Here is a 20,661-nt window from a genome sequence, read left to right as displayed (position 1 = left end):
TACAAAAGCAGATGAAGAAACACAGGTGAGAAGACATATGAATCCTGCTAGACAAGAAACAACTGCAGATGGTAATCAAATCGCAGAGGGCACAACATAATCTGACTTATTCTAAAACCGAAACCTGGTCTCCATTTCAAATTCTTTGTTAACGTATAGAAATTGGGCAAGCCCAAAAAAAAAGTGTCTAAAAACAGCTCTGATCTTGTCAATCCCTACGTGAAAATTTTCAGGGCTACCCCCTCCCAATACCTACAGGTAAAACTCTGAAAACATTCAAGGCCCTGCACTCTAGTGTAGCCTTAAGTGAAATCACTTCCTCTTCATAAATCCAGTGTTTTAGTTGGACCAGGCTACTTGTGATTTCAAAAACCCACATTCTATTTCCTGCCTGAAACCTTCTGTCTGGGCTACCCCTCCACCATCTGGGCTCATATATAAAAATCTAACATCCCCCCTTAAATCCTAGTATACACACCACCTCCTCCATGATGTTCTCCTTGATCTTCCCACAAGTAAACATGAGGACTCTGTTTCTCTCTTACAGCACTTATTACATTCATCATCACATTATGGTTAAGTGAGAATGGTTCCCTTCCTTACTGCACAGTGAACACCTTAAAGTTAGAGATGGTATCAAATGTGATCTTGCTATCCACCATGGTGATAAAAGGTCATGCTCAATAAATGTGCAGCAACTTAAAAGTAAATACCTGGTACCAATTTTCTATTAGTCTATAAAATGTGATGGCAGAATGACAGGCTACCCTTCATTTTTAAAGCCAGAAAAGGAGAATCAATGCTGAAGATAAGAGGAGACAGAGGACTACTCCTCAACACAGATTCCCAGCCAGCTTATTAGAAGGGGTTGCTTGTGCCATGAGACATCCCTTTCAGCTACTTCCCAAGTCACACTCTAAGATTAATTGCAGAGCCCTGAGGCACAAGCTTAGACTTGGCTGAATTGGTACTACCCCATAAGCCACTTATGCTAGGCCTTTCTTCAGGGTAGTTAAGCTCTGTAGCTATCTATCTCATCTCACATACATTCATAACCTTCAGAAGAAACAGGTTGAGGCAGTCTGTCTCTCCATTTTACAGATCAAGAAAAAGCTAAATAAAGTATTTAGCAACAATCTTTGCATCATAGCTTTAGATTCACTGATGAGCCAAAGTAGCTAAAGTTCTGAGGAGCTTTTTGTTTTTTAAAGACATGCCTCTCCTCCCCACCCCCAAAACAATAACAAGGTAACTTTAAACAATCTATCCCACCTCAAATATCCCCCCACAGGACGTAATATACCCTGTATTTGAGGTAAGATAGTGTATGTCCCATAAGGACATAAGAGAAAGCTGTTATTTTGTTAGTTTTGTTTTTAAAAGATAAGGAAAAATTAGTTTTTATCTATCCTTGAACTTTTTGAAAAATGGCATTGAGAAAAAAAGAAGACACTAAAGTGCTGTGATTTAATATCTCCCTTCTGTGATACATGTTCACAAAATTAGATATTACTTTAATTTGATATAATGAAATGTGATTTCTACAGATATTAAGGATTCAAATGACTTCTAACCCACTTCTGGTATTTAGTTGAATCTCCAATCTATACATTTATAATATTCTTTTAAGATATTTCCTTTTATAATACTATTTTAAGGTACTTGCTTTTTAGGTTTTAAATATATTTGCCAAATCAGTGCTTGAACCTGCTTAGTATCCTATGACTCAGCAACTCCCACACACCTACACATTAAAACAATGATTGCCTCTGAGCATAGAAAATTCATTATCCCATTCTCAGCCAAGGCACACAGACAATCAAAATTCCTTGAAGGTAAAAAATGTCAAAAACAGAAACTGCTTTAAATGAAAAATTTTGTTTGAGGAAAGGCTCATCAATTTCCCTAGAAGCATTTAACTCAATTCAACATATATTTACCAAATGTCCAATAAGGCTCTTTTTAAAACACTGCAAGGGATACAAATAAGAATAAGACAAGACTCTACATTTAAGAACCTTACAACAAATGCAACATTCTAGAAAACAAATTAGCCAAGCATTATTACTTACATGGGGTAATTTTTAAATGATCAATATGCCACAAGTGCAGAAATGATTTTCTTACAGTAAAGTACAATGTTTCTAAATCTCTCCAGGTAGCTATTAATTATTACTATTTCCAATATTATTCATAATATCCTAAAGTCTCCTTGAAAATGAAACTTATTCTTCTAACTTAAAGATACGAAATCAAGAAGAAAAAAAGCCACATGGTTCACCAATTATTCTTACGTTAATGAAATTTTAATGTTTAGTGTTCAGTGTTACCCACAGTATTTTAAAAATTAATATTTTATAAATTTAACAAATATAAGCAAGATCCACCAATTCACTTTGTAAACTAACAGCAATAAAATAATTATCTATTACCTACTATTAGCATGTCTGATGTGCTAATAGTAAACATATGGCATTCATATGTGTATTAAAAGTGGAATATATTTCTTTTAAAATTAAGCCACACACCAAATCACGAGACATGATTTATACCTTAGTCTCACGACCCATCATATACTCAAAAAGCACTTTTCGCAAATACTCAAATTCGGTAGGTTCTCCAAAGAGTGAGACATCAGTATGGTACAAATTGCCACCTGTCAAATAAAAAGCAGACCAAACTGTAAAGACAAAACCAGGTAAATTACTTATTACTTATAAAAACAGATTTTAAAAACAACCAGTGGAACAGAGAGGCATTGCTTTTACATTGTATCATATTGCATTGTATACACACATGCACACTAAACATTCCAATTACTATTTTATACTGGGAAGAGAAAACAAGAATCACTATAACAATTTTATTTCTCACATCTTTTTCTCTTCCTCCTCTTTCTTCTGGCCTTTTATTGTAATTATACATTACTTTGGGTTTAGAATTTAAATAACCATTTTGTTCAGTGAAAACAAACTGTGTTATGTGTCATTTACAGAGTCTGATGAGCAAAATCTTAAAAATCAGATAATACAAAGCACTGGTGAGGATGTGAAACAATGGAGACTCTTGTGTACTACGAGGAGAGGAAACTGGTAACAAGCACTACAGATGACAATTTGGCATTGCTTTTAAAACTGTGTAACATAGATAATAAGCATATTATATGACACAGAAATTCAATTATTAGCAATATAACCTACAGAAACACTTCACATGTACAGTAGGAGTCAATGTTTATTTACACGGTTTATAAAAGCAAAATTGAAACAACTCAAATGTCCACCAAGAGAATATACTGTGACATAAAGATATAATGTATTATTGTTAAATTCAGCGTTGAAAATGGTCAAATTATAGCTTCACACATTAGAAGGAATCTCAAAATAACAATATTGGGTTAAAATAAGTAATTTACATAGGACACATACAGTACGATGTCATTTCTATACAGCCCAAAACATATAAAACATTAAAATCAATTTTTTTTAAGGAACTAGTTATGTTGTAATATAATAACAGCAGTTACTCTTGGGAAACAACAGAGATATAAAGACTACAGAGCAGCACAAGAAGCCTCAAAAGAAATGGCAATGTTCTGGAGGGTGGATTCTGAGGTGTTAAACAGCCTCCATACATTACATGTACGTTACATGTACTCACATGTTTGGAATTTTTTTTTAAGTGCATACTTTTAGAAGACTCAACTCACTCAAATTATACTTTGCAAGTATAGAGTTCTAAGAACTAAATAATGAAAATACATTATTTCCTATGGGTAATATATCCTTCTATATATTATACTTAATTGTTTTATTCCTCTAGATCTATACAAAATGAAGATCTTTTTTCACTTTTCAGAAGATAAGTAATTTTATTAAATAGGCAGAGTACTTTTTTTTTTTTTTTTTGAGACAGAGTCTTGCTCTGTCGCCTAGGCTGGAGTGCAGTGGCGAGATCGTGGCTCACTGCAACCCCCACCTCCCGGGTTCAAGTGATTCTCCTGCCTCAGCCTCCTGAGTAGCTGAGATTACAGGTGTGCGTCACCATGCCTGGCTAATTTTTGTATTTTTAGTAGAGACAGGGTTTCACCATGTTGGTCAGGCTGGTCTTGAACTCCTGACCTCACGATTCACCTGCCTTGGCCTCCCAAAGTGCTAGAATAGCTGTTTTCCAGGAGAGGGAATTAATATTATTTTTCAATACTTGTGCCTCTTCTTGATTTCTCCCAAACAGTGGCACAAAAGACTTTATAGCTCTTATTTCTGGTTTTAAGCAATTATTAGAGGAAATTAGTTACTATTCAAATAAAGAGGCTTTCCAAATTGTCTACTCATTGCCTCTAATGGGTCTTCCCAAATAACTTCATCTACGTAACACTCAGCATTTTAAAATCCACACTTTATCTGGGCCAAATTCCAAAGTGTATAACTGAAAAATCCACTTGACATTTAACACAATTTTATCTGTGTGTTACAGATAATTTTAAAACATAAGCTTGCTTGGATTTTCCTCAAAAAATGCATCATGCCGTAATGCCTTTAAAATATGCATTTAGTTAGAAAATAAATATTACATTTACAATCACATCTACGAATAAATGTAATAAAAGAGGTGCAAGATTACTACTGAGAACAACGAACATTATTATTTTGAGACAGGGTCTCACTGTCACCCAGGATAGAGTGCAATGGTGCGATCACAGCTCACTGCAGCCTCAACCTCCTGGATTCAAGTGATTTTCCCACCTCAGCCTCCCAAGTAGCTGGGACTACAGGTACATGTCACCATGCCTAGCTAACTTTTTTTTTCTAGAGACAGGGTCCCACTACACTGTCCAGGTTAGTCTCGAACTCCTGGGCTCAAGTGATCCTCCCACCTCAGCCTCCCAAAGTGTTCGGATTATTGGCATGAGTCACTGTGCCCAGCCAAGAAACATTATTGACAGACATTGAAGACCTACGTAGATGTTGAGGTATACTGTGATTATGGATTGGAGAATCAATACCATATAAATTCCAATTCTCTTTAACTTTTCTATAAATTCAATGTAAGCCTAATCAAAATCCTCCCAAGAATGTATATGTATGCATGTATATAACTTAACGAGGTGATTTTAAAATCTGTATGGACATTCAAAGAGCTAAGAATAGTTAAACAATTCTTAAAGAAAAAGTGGGAGGACTTCCCCAGCCAGACATCAAGAGTTATTATGAAGTGATGGTTATTAAGATAGTGAAGGTTGGGCATGGTGGCTCACTACTGAAATTTCAGCACTTTGGGAGGCCAAGGCAGGAGGACCACTTGAGGCCAGGAGTTCGAGACTAGACTGAGCAATAGAGAGAGACCTCATCTCTACTGAAGAAAAAAAAAAAAAAAAAAAAAAGACAGTGAGGTATTAGAGCAGGCATAGACAAACTGATCAATGAAACACACTAGAGGTGCCAGAAACAGATCTTCAAAAATACAGACTAACTGGCCAGATACAGTGGCTCATGCCTATAGTCCCAGCACTTTGGGAGGCCAAGGTGGGTGGATCACATGAGGTCAGGAGTTCGAGACCAGCCTGGCCAACATGGCGAAACCCCGTCTCTACTAAAAATACAAAAATTAGCCAGGCGTGGTGGTGTGCGCCTGTAATCCCAGCTACTTGGGAGGCTGAAACATGAGAATCGCTTGAACCCAGGAGGCAGAGGTCCCACTGAGCCAAGGCTACACCACTGCACTCCAGCCTGAATGACAGATTGAGACTCTGACTGAAAAAAAAAAAAAAAACAAGAAAAGCAGGATAAACTCTGTTTACCAGTTTCGGACTAACTGAAATTTATCCTGCTTTTCTTGTTTGAGTTGTACCTCAAGGTAACCATATAGATAATGTGGAAAAGTTCCTATTTATAGAAGAATTCCAATTAATATATGCACAAGAAATGGTCGAATTTTACTAACACCATTATGCAACCACTACTGAAGTAACAGATCAGGGAAGTTACCAATGGATGCTAAAATCTGGTGAAAAGTGATGGATCACACCTGGAACTGGGTGGCAGATCTTAAAATTGTAAATATGTCATGAAAGTTTTGATATAAGACAACAAGAATTACACAACTTCCTTCATGAAGCACTACTGTCAATGCAAACCTAAAGCTAATCAAACCTAAATCTGATCAAGCCTCTAGTTCTACCTACCAGGGGACAGAGGACTCCATGGAGATGGAATCCAGAAAATTAAGAATGTGGTTCACTCTATATGACAAGTAAGTTGGTTTTCTCATCAAATAAATGATAAAAGCAAAGGTGAAGAAGGACCTAAAGTTCAAAACAGACTTAAGTAATTTATCAATCAAATGTAATGTATGAGCACTGTTTGGCTCTTGATTCAAATTAACCAACTATTTATCACCACCAAAAGAGAACATTTATGAGGCCAGGCACAGTGGCTCACACCTATAATCCCAGCACTTTGGGAGGCCAAGGCAGGCAGATACCTGAGTTCAGGAGTTCAAAACCAGCCTGGCCAAAATGGTGAAACTCCATCTCTCCCAAAAATACAAAAATTTGCTGGGCGTGGACCCCTGTACTCCCAGCTAGTTGGGAAGCTGAGGCAGAATAATTGCTTGAACACAGGAGGTGGAGGATGCAGTGAGCTGAGATCACGCCACTGCACTTCAGCCTGGGCAACAGAGCGAGACTCCATGTAAAAAAAAATATATATATATATATCCAGCACTGATGAGGTGCTAGAGTGGTCAGAAATCTCACCCACTGCTGATGGAAGTGGAAATTACTACAAAAGATACAGCAAACAGTTTGGCTTAACCTAATATGGAATATGCACAAAAATATATCCTATGACTTAGCAATTCCATTCTTATTATATATTCTAGAGAAAAATTTCCACATGTGTACTAGGAAAAATGAAAAAGAATGCACAAAATTAATATAATGGAAATGAGTGAACCACAACTACACACAATCTGAGTAACTCTCAAACCTTATATTAAGCCAAAGAAATAGGTCATACAAGAATGCTTATGGTATGACTGAATTACATAAATTCACAAAGCAAACAAAATCTAAACAAAATATTGCTTGAAAATATAAATACAGGTGTAAATGATAAAGAACAAGATAATGATTAAGAAAAGTCAGGGGAAACAGTAAAAATGATGAGAGGGATAGATATTGTAAAGGCAAACACACAGGGACTTCTAAAGAACTAGGAATGTTTTATTTTGTACTACAAGATAGGTGCTCATTTTACTCTCTATTTGTTTTTGAGACAGAGTTGTGCTCTGTTGCCCAGGCTGGAGTCCAGTGGCGTGATCTCGGCTCACTGCAACCTCCGCCTCCCAGGTTCAAGTGATTCTCCTGCCTCAGCCTCCCAAGTAGCTGAGATTACAGGTGTGCACCACCACACCTGGCTAATTTTTTGTATTTTTAATAGAGACAGGGTTTCACCCTGTTGTCCAGGCTGGTCTCAAACTCCTGGCCTCAAGTGATCCACCCACTTTGGCCTCCCAAAGTGCTGGGATTACAAGCGTGAAACACCCTGCCTGGCCTCATTTTACTCTTTAAAGAGGCAGCATGATGAAGAGATTAATGTGCATACTGCACCAGACTGCTTGGATTTTTAAGAGGATTAAATGAGCAGATAAGCTATATTATCCTTCAGAAATCTGAGAAAAATAATGTTTTAAAAAAGACAAAAATGTGTTTATAAGTGTTTAGCACTTAGTATTATGAGTTAGCTATTAAATTGTATACACGTATTCACAAAATTGAGAAAAAAGAAAATTATGTAGGAAATTCTTAAATGGAAAATAAAAGGAATCGACACTATTCTCTATGCACTGCTGAGTATTGATTCAGTATAGTTCTTCCACACAAATATTAACCAGGCCCAACCCTGCTTAGCTTTTGAGATCAGATGAGATTGGAAGCATTCACGGTGGTATGGCTGTAGGCTGATTCAGCCTAGTTCTATGCTGAGAATCATATACAGTGACTTAGCTATAGTAAATAATCTTTGCAGCAAGAATCATCTCTGCAGTGAGCATAGGAAACTTCCAGGCTGTTTTTTACTTCTTTTTGAGGAGCTCCAGTTTGGAAAGGATCGACAGCAAGCCTTTTAATTTAGTTAAAATTTGTGTAGTGTAGTATTTTACATTATTTGATAGCAATGAGAGCTTTCAAAACCACAAAAGAAAAGAATGCCAAATGGCTTTTATGTCCTCATGCTTCCCATGAGAAAGCAGAAAGGTTTACAAAACATGTAGCAAAACAAAACTATTCTTAATACAGTGAGGTAGCGAAACTGAACTTTAGAGAATGGGTGTTATATAAGATTATTCAATGATTTCGATTATCTCAAGGGAATTACCACATAAAGACTCAAGCTCATCTTTAAAATCCTTTGGGCCAGGTGTGGTAGCTCACGCCTGTAATCCAACACTTTGGGAAGTGAGTGGATCTTTCCTTTTTTTTTTTTTTTTTAGTGCAGTGGTGTGATCTTGGCTCACTGCAACCTCCACCTCCCAGGTTCAAGTGATTCCCCTGCCTCAGGCTCCCGTGTAGCTGGGCCTACAGATGCACAACACCATGCCCAGCTAATTTTTTTTATTTTTAGTAGAGACGGGGTTTCACCATGTTGGCCAGGATGGTCTTGATCTCCTGACCTCATGATCCACCCGCCTCGGCCTCCCAAAGTGCTGGGATTACATTACAGGCATGAGCCACTGCGCCCGCCAGCTTACTATCTTTCTTTCCTTAAAACCAGCTGTTAAAAGGTAAAATATATTCATTGTTAAAAACAGATTAACCACAGGGAATACTATTCGGCCTCCAAATAGAAGAAAACCCTGTCACTGGAACAACATGGTGAAGCTGGAGTACATTATATTAAGTGATATAAGCTAGCTGCAGAAAGGCAAATACCACATAATCTCACTTATATGTGGAATCTAAAAAGCTGAACTTAAGCAGGGTAAACTGGTGGTTATCAGGGACTGTGGGCAGTGGGAGATGCTGTCCAAAGGATACAAAATTTCAGTTCAATAAGGAAGAATAAGTTCAAAAGATCTATTGTAAAATATGATTATAATAGTTTGAATAAGAATAAAATTGACTATAGTTAATGTAATAAGAATAAAATTGACGATAGTTAATGTACTGTATTATTCCCCATCCAATATACCGTATTCTTGAAAATTGTGAAAAGAGTAGATTTTAAAGTGTTGTCATCACACACACACAAAAAAGGTAATATATTAGGTAATGCACTTAGTTTAACCATTCCACAATGAATACATAACTCAAAATATCATGTTGCACACAATACATATATGCATTTGTCAATTAAGAAAAAATAAAATTAAAAATTTTTTAATGAGAAAAAATATAAATTAGCAAAGACAAAAATAAAAATCATGCACAAATCCACCAATAAAAGATAACAGTGAATAACATGATACGAGATCATCCTTACCTTTGTAAGGTGTCCCCACAGTTGTTGCATATACATTCTTTTCATATTTCTTCAAACGGTCTTCTAAATTATGAATCTAAAAATAACAAATAATCAGACCATGTAAGATTCGCAGGGAAACTGTATGAGATCATGCCACTGCACTCCAGCCCAGGCGACAGAGCGAGACTATATCTCAAAAAATAAAAAAAAAAAAAGCCCAACATAAAAGGTCGGGTATTTTATTATTCCATTTATATGAAATACCCAGAATAGGCAAATCCATAGAGACAGAAAGCAGATTAGTGGCTGCTAGGTGTTATGGGGAGGAGGTAATGGGGAGTGACTGCTTAATGGGTATGGAGTTTCCCTTTGGGGTGATGAAATATTCTGGAACTGGGTAACAGTGATGGTTTCACAACATTGTAAATAAACTAAATGTCAATGAAATGTGTACTTTACAATGATTAAAATGGTAACTTTTAATGTGTATATTTGCACAATAAAAATAACTAATATAAAAATTGTTATGCTAGGGCAGTTTTCAAGATTTGATGTTAAAAGAATTTTAAAGCAGTAATCTTGAGAATAGATGGGAAAAGTTAAATCACTGGTGAAACAAAAAATAAAGTCACATTGGGACCTATCTTTATGAAATTTTTAGAAATATTATGAAAAATTTCAAACATATTCCAAGGAAGTATAGCACAATTAATGCTCATATACCTATCCATCACTCAGTTCTAACAATTATCAAGATTTTTGTCTGTATGAATTTTAAAAGAACTGGGAAAATCCCAGGAGATTTAGCCTTCAAACTCAGTCTGCTGATTTGAGGCACTATTTCTCCTAGAGTTTGGAAAAAGACTTTACTAAAGATCATATACCACATATCCTGGTATGTGTGTACTGTGCATCCTTGAAGGTGTACCACATGGTCCTATTTAAATTGACTTACATATATTGTCCATCAATAATATATGGGCGAATTAAATTAGGACAATTAAATCACTTGGAAAAAGTACCAAAGATAGATGACTATTTTCTCTCTGATAAAAGCAAAAAATAACTTCTTTGTAGAACATAAATTACTATACATTATACAAATTGTTATAAAAAAAGTTAGGCATTAAAAATAACATGATACAAATGTTCTTGCTTAAATATATATGATCATGAATTTATAAAGAAAACCTCTAGTACCTCTGGATGTGGACATAAAATTTCCTGTGTGTAAGACTGAAAAATTTCAAAGCCAACTATTTAAAAATTAGCTGAGATCCAAGGACATACTAACGTAACTTTAGTTCAAAATAAAAGATACCAATTAGGCCTGTACCTGTTCTCTGAACTCTTGCTCTTTCAATTTCGAATCACTGATTAAAGTCGTCTTCTGTGCTAGCTGTGTCTGAAAGAACAAAAAGTCAGATCTGAAATGCACAGAGGTTTCATTATTGCCCAGACACATTTCTGTACTGCTTGGAAATTTTTCCTTGTTAAAATAGTCTCTTTATGTTTTAACTTGTAACACTGAATACTCCTAAAATGCACAACTTTCAGACAAATTCAAAGAAGAACAAGTCTTGGTTGGGTGTGGTGGCTCACGTCTGTAATTCTAACACTTTGGTAAGCCGAGGGGGGTAATTGCCTGAGCTCAGGAGTTCGAGACCAGCCTGGCCAACATGGCAAAACCCCATCTCTACTAAAAAAAATTGGCCGGGCGTGGTGACACACACCTATAGTCCCAGCTATTTGGGAGGCTAAGACATGAGAATCACTTGAACCCAGGAGGCAGAGGTTGCAGTGAGCCGAGACTGCACCACTGCACTCCAGCCTGGGCAACAACCAGGGTGACAGAGCGAGACTCTGGCTCAAAGGAAAAAAGAGAAAAAAAAAAGAACTAGTCTTACCTGTAGCTCCGTAATTGTTACCTGAAAAAATGGAAAAGAAAGAACATGAGTGTATACAATAATAGCTATAAGAAACAGTAAAACAAAGCACTATAAAGATATAAGGAAATAAGAAGTCAGGGTTAAGAGTCTCAAGGAAGTGGTCAGACTTGAGGTAAGGCAACTTTAAATATGTGCTTCTAAACAAATGGTCTGTTTTGTTTTACAAAATATTATACTCTAAATACATATTGCAATTTAAGATATCTAGAAGCACCAGAAGATGCTCCAGAAGGAAACAAATTTATGAAGAATAAAACAGAAAAAAAAATGTTTAGAGTAGAAATAAAAACTAAGTCTTCCTTCCTCCCTCCCTCCTTCTCTCTCTCTCTCTCTCTCTCTCTCTCTCTCTCTCTCTCTTTCTTTCTTGACAGAGTTTCACTCTTGTTGCCCAGGCTGGAGTGCTATGGCGCGATCTCAGCTCACTGCAACCTCCACCTCCCTGGTTCAAGTGATTCTCCTGCCTCAGCCTCCCAAGTAGCTGGGACCACCGGCATGTGCCACCATGGCCAGTTGATTTTTTTTTTTTTTGGTAATTTTAGTAGAGATGGGATTTCTCCATGTTGGTCAGGCTGGTCTCGAACTCCCAACTTCAGGTGATCCGCCCACCTCGGACTCCCAAAGTGCTGGGATTACAGGCATGAGCTACCACGCCCCGACAAATTAAGGCTATTTTCTTACCTTTCTTATGACACAAGATAAAGGACTCAGAAGTCCTTCTTAATATCTCATAATGTTTCAATATTCTATGGCATCCTGACACAAGTTAAAATGTTACTATATCCAATATTAATACTTTGATACTAAGGAAAAGTTAGTTAAAAACATGTATTTTCTCAAAAGAAGTAATATATAATAGCACCTGGAATACTCAAGTCATGACTACATGACTAAACGGCAAAAAAAGAAAGAAAGTAAAGAAAATTTAAACACAACTAACCTAGCTATTAAAGAAACAGAAAATGGTCCTCTCAGCTTGCTCAGTGCTTACACCTGACATATGCCTACTAAGTGACAGAGAAGGAAAGCTCTTTTTAGAGGCCCTTTCTCTGCACTGTGGGTAAGTCATCCATGTAACTGGTTGTGTAAAAAATTGTTATCTGGTAACTGACATTCTGTAACAAATCCTCTCCAGGATAAAGTCATAGTGACCACCCACTTTCCCATTACCCGCAAGACTGTGCTATGAAAAGACCATCCTGGATGAGTGAGAACATTTTAGGCAGTAGAAAAGTACAGTGGCAGCCTGCTCCAACTGTGGGTGTGTGCTGCTGAGGTGCACAGCAGGACAAGAAAGCACGGAGTAAACATGGTCTACCTTTCATAATGACGATTTTACTTAAGGATTAGGACTCTCTTAAAAAAAAAAAAAAAAAAAAAAAAAAAAAGCTTAGATTTGCTTAGATTTGCAAGCTCTTTGAATTCAGTCCAATTTTCCCAAATCATCACATTGTATTTGCATCTGGTCCATTGGCCAAAAAGAAAGAAATTGTTTTTCTTAATAGTATACAACTAAAAACACCATTTTTATGTGACTACAACTAAGGATATATTACAGAGTAGGATATAAAATTAACGTGAATTTTTAGCACAAAAACCCAAAAATCTAAACGTATTACATTTACGATGGACTATTTTTAGCTATGCTCCAGGGTTGTAAGATTCACTTTCCTCCGCTATTGTTTCCATGGAAAAGATGGAGAAGCATTGGTATAACAAAATGCCTAGGCTTTGACGTCTGGTAGATTTGGTTTAAATCCTCACCACAACATTTATTGTGTGAGCTTGAACATTTTATTTAATCTCTTTGAACATTAGTTTATCTGTCTATAAAACAGAGGTAAAAATCTCAAAGGGTTTTTGTTAGGATTAAATGAGATAAATATGTATGTATGTTAGTAGGCTAGTCAAATCACAGAAATGACAATGTTTTCAAAAAACATGTGCAGCAAACTCAAACTCCTCTCACATTATCATTGCCAGGGTTCTCCTCCTGCTCTAGCTTTTGCTGATATTTCTTCTGCAGCTCCTCAAGTTGAGTCTGCAGGTCCATTACTTTTGTGGTCATTTCTTCTTCACGAGCCTTTAGGATTAAAAAAAAAAAAAAAAAAAGCAGCAGCAGCATTAGTAAATGAACACATCAAAAAAGCACTCTGGAGAGGCAACATGGTGTAGAGAAAACTCTCTCTGTAAGGAAATAAACATTTAAGTTTTTGAGACACACACTACTGTTTTTATTTTAATTCATTATTGTGCTCTAAACACCTTCCTTCATGCCTCACTTTAAACTCCAAGCCCTTTCCAATGCTCATTATTCATAGGATATCATTTTTCTCACCCTCACTCCCTCTCTTCTCATCCCAAAAAGCTCATCAAGCTGTTTATTTCCCCTTAAACTAGGGTTCCCAGGTTTAAGCAACAATTAGGTATATAACAGAATTGTGACAGAACTACAATACATAGCCTGTGTTTTAAGATTTCAGCCTTTTCTATATTGGAATTTGATTTCTAGAAAATATTCATTAAAATAAAGTAGTAGATATTTTTATACACAACACTACCCAATCAGATGGCAATTTACAGATCACAGAAGTTACGGGGTTTTCAGTTTTCTCACCCTCTTTAGTTAGGCTGCATAAATCAACAGATAGTCCTTTGTTCTAATTTGACAAGCCTGCACATCTCCTATATATCCACCCCTACCAGTGGTTCTCTGAGGTAAAATGTTCTACTAAAATCTATTTTTGAAAAAAAAAATTAGTTACTGTCCAATGTGCTGGTAAGCAACGTAATGACTTCCTTTGCCCCAAACTGCAAAAAACAAACAAGGCTGAATTAGAAAGAGCAATACGTGACTTACTGATTCAATATTCCTACTTATAAAATTTGGCATACGAACTGTCCTCTCTTCTGTTTTGACTGCCCTGGTAAAAGGCTGTTTTCCATCCTTACATTCCTTCATTTGTCTTGGTCATTGCCATGATTTATTGTACAGAGCAACCCAGACTTCTCTTTATTCTTATAAATCTTGCAATAACCTTTGTGCTAAAATAATATTTGGAATTGGAATATTGATCTTATTTGAGTAATGAGGGCAAGTGTTTGCTGAGCAAGAGACTTAACAGGAAAAACAATCACAAACAGGTATCGGATTCAACAGATCCTGACTTGCCAAAAACAGAAACATCATTCTCAAAAACAAATGCAAACATAGGCCCTATGGCACAAAATAAGGCAATGAATCATAGGACATTTGGAAAATCTAATTTTAAATACCACTTTTCATGAAATTTTCTTAGACTTAATTGCAAAAACAAATCCCTTTTTTCAACATAAGTATAGCAGAGATCTCTACTAGATATCCTCAGATATCTTAGATATCTTCCCACTGAGGCACACATGAATTTGGCCTCCACCTCTAAAACACCATCAACCCATAATTGTTGTAAATACGTCACTGCTGTCTTGGTTTGTTGACATTTCTTGTATGGTTGTGTCAATGTGGTTTAGCCTTGTTTGAAAGAATAACCTCTAGAGCTACTTGTTTAGTCACGCTCAGTTTCTAATATGACAATTAGCTATGTCTGACATTTCCTTTGACAACTGTGGGATACTAATTTAAAGCAATCCCCCCAATAATTAGAAAAGAATCTTTGATGTGTCATTTCTAATTGAAGTAACAGTTATGTAATTTCCTTTATAAAGGCCTTCTAGTCTTCTTTTAAGATTAAAAAAAAAAAGTATATTATTGCTTTGAAGTAAAAACACTAAGAAAAACTATGTTGAATCTTTATGTATATACATGACAGGTTATGCTTTGAAGACTAGTTATTATGCCAAAACAAAATCACTAAAATACAGTCAGTGTTAAAAAGAAACCAATTTTGTATCTAATGCAGCCTTTTGTATCTAATGCAGCCTTTTGTATCTAATATAGTCTCCAAGTGAGACTGCTCTGAGATTGAGATTAGGCACCCTTACTTGTGAGTCTCCAACTTGTAAGTCACCATGCCCTCCTCCCAAATGAATTCCACCATGTGTCACCTCCTTCAAATTTATCAAGTGCTAGTATGTGCCAGGCACTAGGCCAGATTCTCAAGACTAGAGAAGAACAAAATCTCTTCTCTAGAGGGATGCTTATAATCTAAGGGAGAGGATAAATTTATTAATACATTCCTACACACATATGTGTATATGACAAAAATCACATAAGTAACAAATATAGATGAGTACCAAGGAACATAGATGCAATTAATTATATTTAAGAGGTTTCAAAAAAAATGAACAAGTGAAAAAACAACATAGAAAAGCATATTCAAAAAGCTACCTTTTGAGTAGGAAAGGGGAAAAAAATAAGAATATATTTCATTTTTGCTTATTTACATAATGAAACACTGGAGTATAAGAAACTAATGGTTGCCAGTGGAGGGAGAAGAGGGAGAGGACACAGAACACAGAGAGGAGGAATGGGTACAATTTTCATTATACATATATGCCATCTCCAAGAATACTTTTTAATATTATTTTAATCTTTAAGCCATGTGAATACATTTGATTCAAAAATTTTTTCTAAATAAAAATTAAAAATTTTAATTTTTTTTTGTTGTTGTTCTTTTGAGACAGGGTCTCACTCTGTCACCCAGGCTGGAATGCAGAGGCACGTTCACAGCTCAGTGCAGCCTTGACCTCCCAAGCTCAAGCAATCCTCCTGCCTCAGTCTCCCAAAGTGCTGGGATGACAAGTATAAGCCACTGAGCCCAGTCACACACACCTGCTCCCCAACATTTTTTTTAGCCAAAAGAGAGATGGTAACGCCTGCATTATTTTATGAAGCCTGAGAATGTGATTTTAGGCACACAGAAAAGCATGTACAAAGGAAACATCTGGAGAAGAACAAGCTATGGTTGAGTTTGGCTGGAACACAGAACAAACTGGACGAGGTATCACTGTGACAATGGGAAACCACTGCACATATTTAGGAGAAGTAATAAATTCACGCCTTTGTTTCCAGACAGACAATAACTCTGACAGAGATGACTATGTTAGGGAAAAAAAAAACTGCAGTAAGGGAACTAGGTAGGACATTAATACAACAGATCGGGCCAGATGAAAAAATGGCAGCACAGACTGTGGTGGCAGCAGCAGAGTTCAGAGAAGAGCAACAGGCAACATGACTCTCAGGATGTTTCAAACCATATCCTGTGAGCCCATTATATGTCAGATAATTATGCTGGGGAGAGAAGCAGATTTAATGACCAAATAGGTACATGAATATATATGTGTATGGTGTTTAGAGACATAGGAAGTGGGAACTAAAGATGTCAAAAGTTTCCAGCTTCTTCAAATGGAGGAATGGTAAGAATGTCATTCAAAGTAGAAAAATGAAAATGTGCCTGTGTTCAAACTTGCTATTAACAAATCACAGAATTATTTTAATAGGTGACAAAAATGCAGCATTCTACAACGTCATCACTGAGACAAATCACCAATCTGATAATAGCTTTTAAGGGGTAAAAAACACTACTACATAATACATACAAATCCCATACGAAATTCCAATCCCAGAAATTTCTAAATGAGAGAGTCATAGAGACTATGTCTTTGAATCAAAGCAATATGGTGTTTGCTGAGCCCTTTTTAGTAGTATTTGCATTTTTTAAAAAATTTCTTCAGGATAAGGTATATCTGGGGATATCTGGATGGGGACTGGCTATTTAATTACAAAGTCAGTCCTAAGTCCTGGCAGCTGAAAGTCTAAGGCTATACTGTTCAATATGGTAGCCACTAGCTACCCTAAAACTGTGGACAGTGAGAACTTCAAATGTTGCTATTCCAAATTGAGATGAAATATAAAAACACAGTGAATTTCAAAGAATTTATATGTATGTATATATTTTTAATATTGACTACATGTTGAAATGATACTATTTTGGTTATATTGCATTGGTAGCAGATATTATTAAAATTAAGTTTACCTGTTTCCTTTTTTTCTTAAATGTGTCTACTAGAAAATTTCAAATTACAATATGGCTCACATCTGTGGCTTGCTTTTTTTTTTTTTTGAGATGGAGTCTCTGTCGCCCAGGCTGGAGTGCTGTGGCACAATCTCGGCTCACTGCAACCTCCGCCTCCCAGGTTCAAGCGACTCTCCTGCCTCACCCTCTTGAGCAGCTGGGATTACAAGCACATGACACCACATCTGGCAAATTTTTTGTATTTTTAGTAGAGATGGGGTTTCACCATGTTGGCCAGGCTGGTCTTGAACTCCTAACTTCAGGTGATCCACCCACCTCAGCCTCCCAAAGTGCTGGAATTACAGGCATGAGCCACCGTGCCTGGCTGGCTTGCATTATATTTCCAAAGGCAGTGCTGGTCCAAGGCACAGGAAGGAACTTGGAAAAGAGTCCATGCCAATCCCTTGCCCACCCTCTACTTCCTGTCCACTTGCTCTACTACTCTAAGCCTGAAGTTTGAAGGACAATTTCATTAACTTCCCTAAAATACAGCAGATTTTTAAGGAAGAACCATGTCAAAGGGTATACAGTAACCTGTCTCTTTGTTCCCTCACCTTCTACCTAAAAGGTCTGTCATGACTCTAGAAAAGTCTACCATCTGCTACCCCACACATCCCAAGACAGAGAAATAGCTCACAAAAGGGAATTCTAGAGCTATGGCACAATTTACTCCCTGCAAATGAATCTCCCTGACTTAATTATCCATGATATATAACTGACTTCTCTAAGTTCCTTTGTTAGGAAGAAGTCTTTTTTTACAAAATGTGTAAAGCTAATGAAGAATCACTGCTCTACCACTCACTATGTAGTTTTAGCGAAATTACTTAACTATACTGAGCTGGCTTTTCCTTCTGAAAAACAAAAACAGAAGAAAAAAAAAAGTAGAACTAAACTAGCTTTACTGTATCTTCCAATTCCAACATTCTCTAGGCATTCAAGAAATAATACTGTTTTTTTAAACTTAGCACATATATCCTCTATGGAAGTATAAGAAAACGTGAAATTATTTAAATCTTTTCATAATGATATATAAAGCTCAAGAATTATAAAAGGTGGCATTTATAGGTATGTGTTATATCTTGGAATTTTAGCCATTTCAATTACATTTAAAATAATTATTAGAATCTGTTCCTGACTCAGACTTCTGCTGACATAGTCAGTTAAGGCATGATTCTTTGATTTATAAATTCTTAATCACCAAAAGATTCTCAGCATATAGTGAAATAAGGCTTAGAGTAACTACAGAATCTGTAAGCCAACCAAAAACAATTTATATTGTGTTACATTTGAAAATGTTTTCTTAGAGTCCAAAGTACTAACTAGCATTTATGATTTATCTTCATGGTATATCTTCAGGGCTTATCTTATTTTGCTAATGGCAATGCATTAGTGGCATATTCTACAAATTGCAACATGGCATAAGTAGAGTAAGTACTTTGAAATAACCTTCCATTAAATATAAAAGATTTGGCTTACAAATTCCATTTTTTCCCAGTTTTTTTCTCTTGAGACCAATACAACCTCCACATACTGGGTAGAGATAAAGTTAACTGGCCCTCCCAGAAAGATTCTAGCTAAGTTAAGCAGCCACATTTAAATATACACTCACTACCCCATTACTTAGACTTCACTGAAGCACAAGGTCTTGATTTTTAGTCTGGTTCCCTCACAGTTCAGTCAGACTCTGTGAGGCAGATGGGAAAGAAACTATTCTTTCTTTTAGTATCTACTGTTGCTTCAATACTAGCAACAAGGGGACTGTGCTGCCAGGTTAGCAGAATCTCATCAGGAAACTACAATCCTGGCAGAAATCAACTCAACTTTATAAATCTGCATATAACAGTACTAATTTGAATAATACTGAGTCAAAAAAAAAAAAACCACTTTTCGTTCAAAAAAACACATTTGAAAAGGAAATCTTCGGCACTACCACGAAATCTATTACAGCTAAATTTCAAAAGTGAGAGAGAAGAAATAAGGTACAAACATCAAGGATTTCTTCATATCTTTTGGCTGTTCGTTTTAGATCATCATCTTTCTCGGCAATTTTTTTAAGTAACTGATTTGTCTCTTCTTGATGGCTTTCTAAAAGTTCAGCCTCCACCTCCTGGGCCTTATCTAATAAATAAAAATGGACACAGGCAAGAAAACACATTAGTCAAGAGTTAATATTTACATCTCAGTTTCAGTAACAATTCTCATTCCAATTAATTTTGATATTTAGTTTTATATAAGCATTGTAAGATGTTTAATGAGACATCTAACTCAACAGTGATCAAACGTTTCCTTTCCCTGAGCAAAAGTGTCTTTACAAGGTAATTATTTAGCTAATATTTTCCGATTGTTTTACCTGCTCCCCCTCTCCTTAAGGTAAGTCATTGCCAGGCAGGGCAGGTTCCCAATAGAGAACGTTATTGGGCAAAGATTTCTTCTCCTCCAGTTTAATGACTTAATGCACTTACCACAAAGTGCAAAAACAATAAGCTTAAATTATAGCCTCTGCTGATATAATTGTTCCTTCTGGAACTTAAACTTTTACTTACTGATAGTTTCTTTTATGGTCATTTCCAGCTCTTGCTCCTTTTGTGCCAGCTGCGTATTAAACTCCCTCATCAGCTGTTTTAATGTGGAATTGTGCTTCAGTTCAAGATCTTCCTGCTCCTGTCTGAGGAACAAAACTTTACAGTTAACTGTGGCCACACAAAGAACAAGCTGCAAGGAACTACCTGGTCTTCAAAACAGTGCATTGAGTTCACTGTATGAAAACATTTTTGAGAGAGAGAGAGTGAGTGTGTGTGTGTGTTGTGTGTCCAGGTACAGAAAACACTTCTGGAAGGACACATCAACTATGATTACCTCTAAGGGAGTGGTCCTAGGGACCACAGAATTTTTTGTTTTCCATTTTAATTTTTTTTCAAAACACATCTATGTTATATAATAATACTGCTAAGACTAAAAACAATGAAACGAAAAGAAAATAATTACTTGGATATGTCCCTAATAACCAGAATCTTGTACACAAGAAAAGGTTTTTCTCCCCTAAATGGACATGGAATAACACTGTCACTTGCCCTAAATTGTTTTTACTTCTCCTCATATTTAACATACTGGATTTATGTTTAATACTTTGGGCTGGTGAAACTTACCCAAATAATTTAAAATAACTGTATTAGGCACACACACACAAAGAAGGAGACTTCATTAAGGATTGCCATAAAAATATTCAAGCTGATATAA

General features: G+C 36.2%; 1 protein-coding gene across 7 annotated transcripts in view; it reads right to left on the bottom strand.

Annotated features, from left to right (window-relative positions):
- Positions 1-20,661, bottom strand: part of GOLGA4 (golgin A4) — a 118,974-nt gene that overhangs the window by 16,592 nt on the left and 81,721 nt on the right. For all 7 annotated transcript variants that reach the window (XM_050780268.1, XM_050780269.1, XM_050780270.1 and 4 more), the window contains 7 exons: positions 19,968-20,089; positions 19,412-19,542; positions 13,380-13,493; positions 11,372-11,392; positions 10,801-10,869; positions 9,483-9,558; positions 2,553-2,656 (listed from right to left, as the gene is read on the bottom strand). In XM_050780268.1, the coding sequence (XP_050636225.1) occupies positions 2,553-2,656; positions 9,483-9,558; positions 10,801-10,869; positions 11,372-11,392; positions 13,380-13,493; positions 19,412-19,542; positions 19,968-20,089 (637 nt within the window). The remainder of the gene's footprint in view (positions 1-2,552; positions 2,657-9,482; positions 9,559-10,800; positions 10,870-11,371; positions 11,393-13,379; positions 13,494-19,411; positions 19,543-19,967; positions 20,090-20,661) is intronic.

The sequence above is a fragment of the Macaca thibetana genome, chromosome 2, assembly GCF_024542745.1.
Source record: "Macaca thibetana thibetana isolate TM-01 chromosome 2, ASM2454274v1, whole genome shotgun sequence".
NCBI lineage: Eukaryota > Metazoa > Chordata > Mammalia > Primates > Cercopithecidae > Macaca > Macaca thibetana.
The sequence above is the reverse complement of the archived record's forward strand: the minus strand, read 5'-3'. Positions and strand labels throughout refer to the sequence as shown.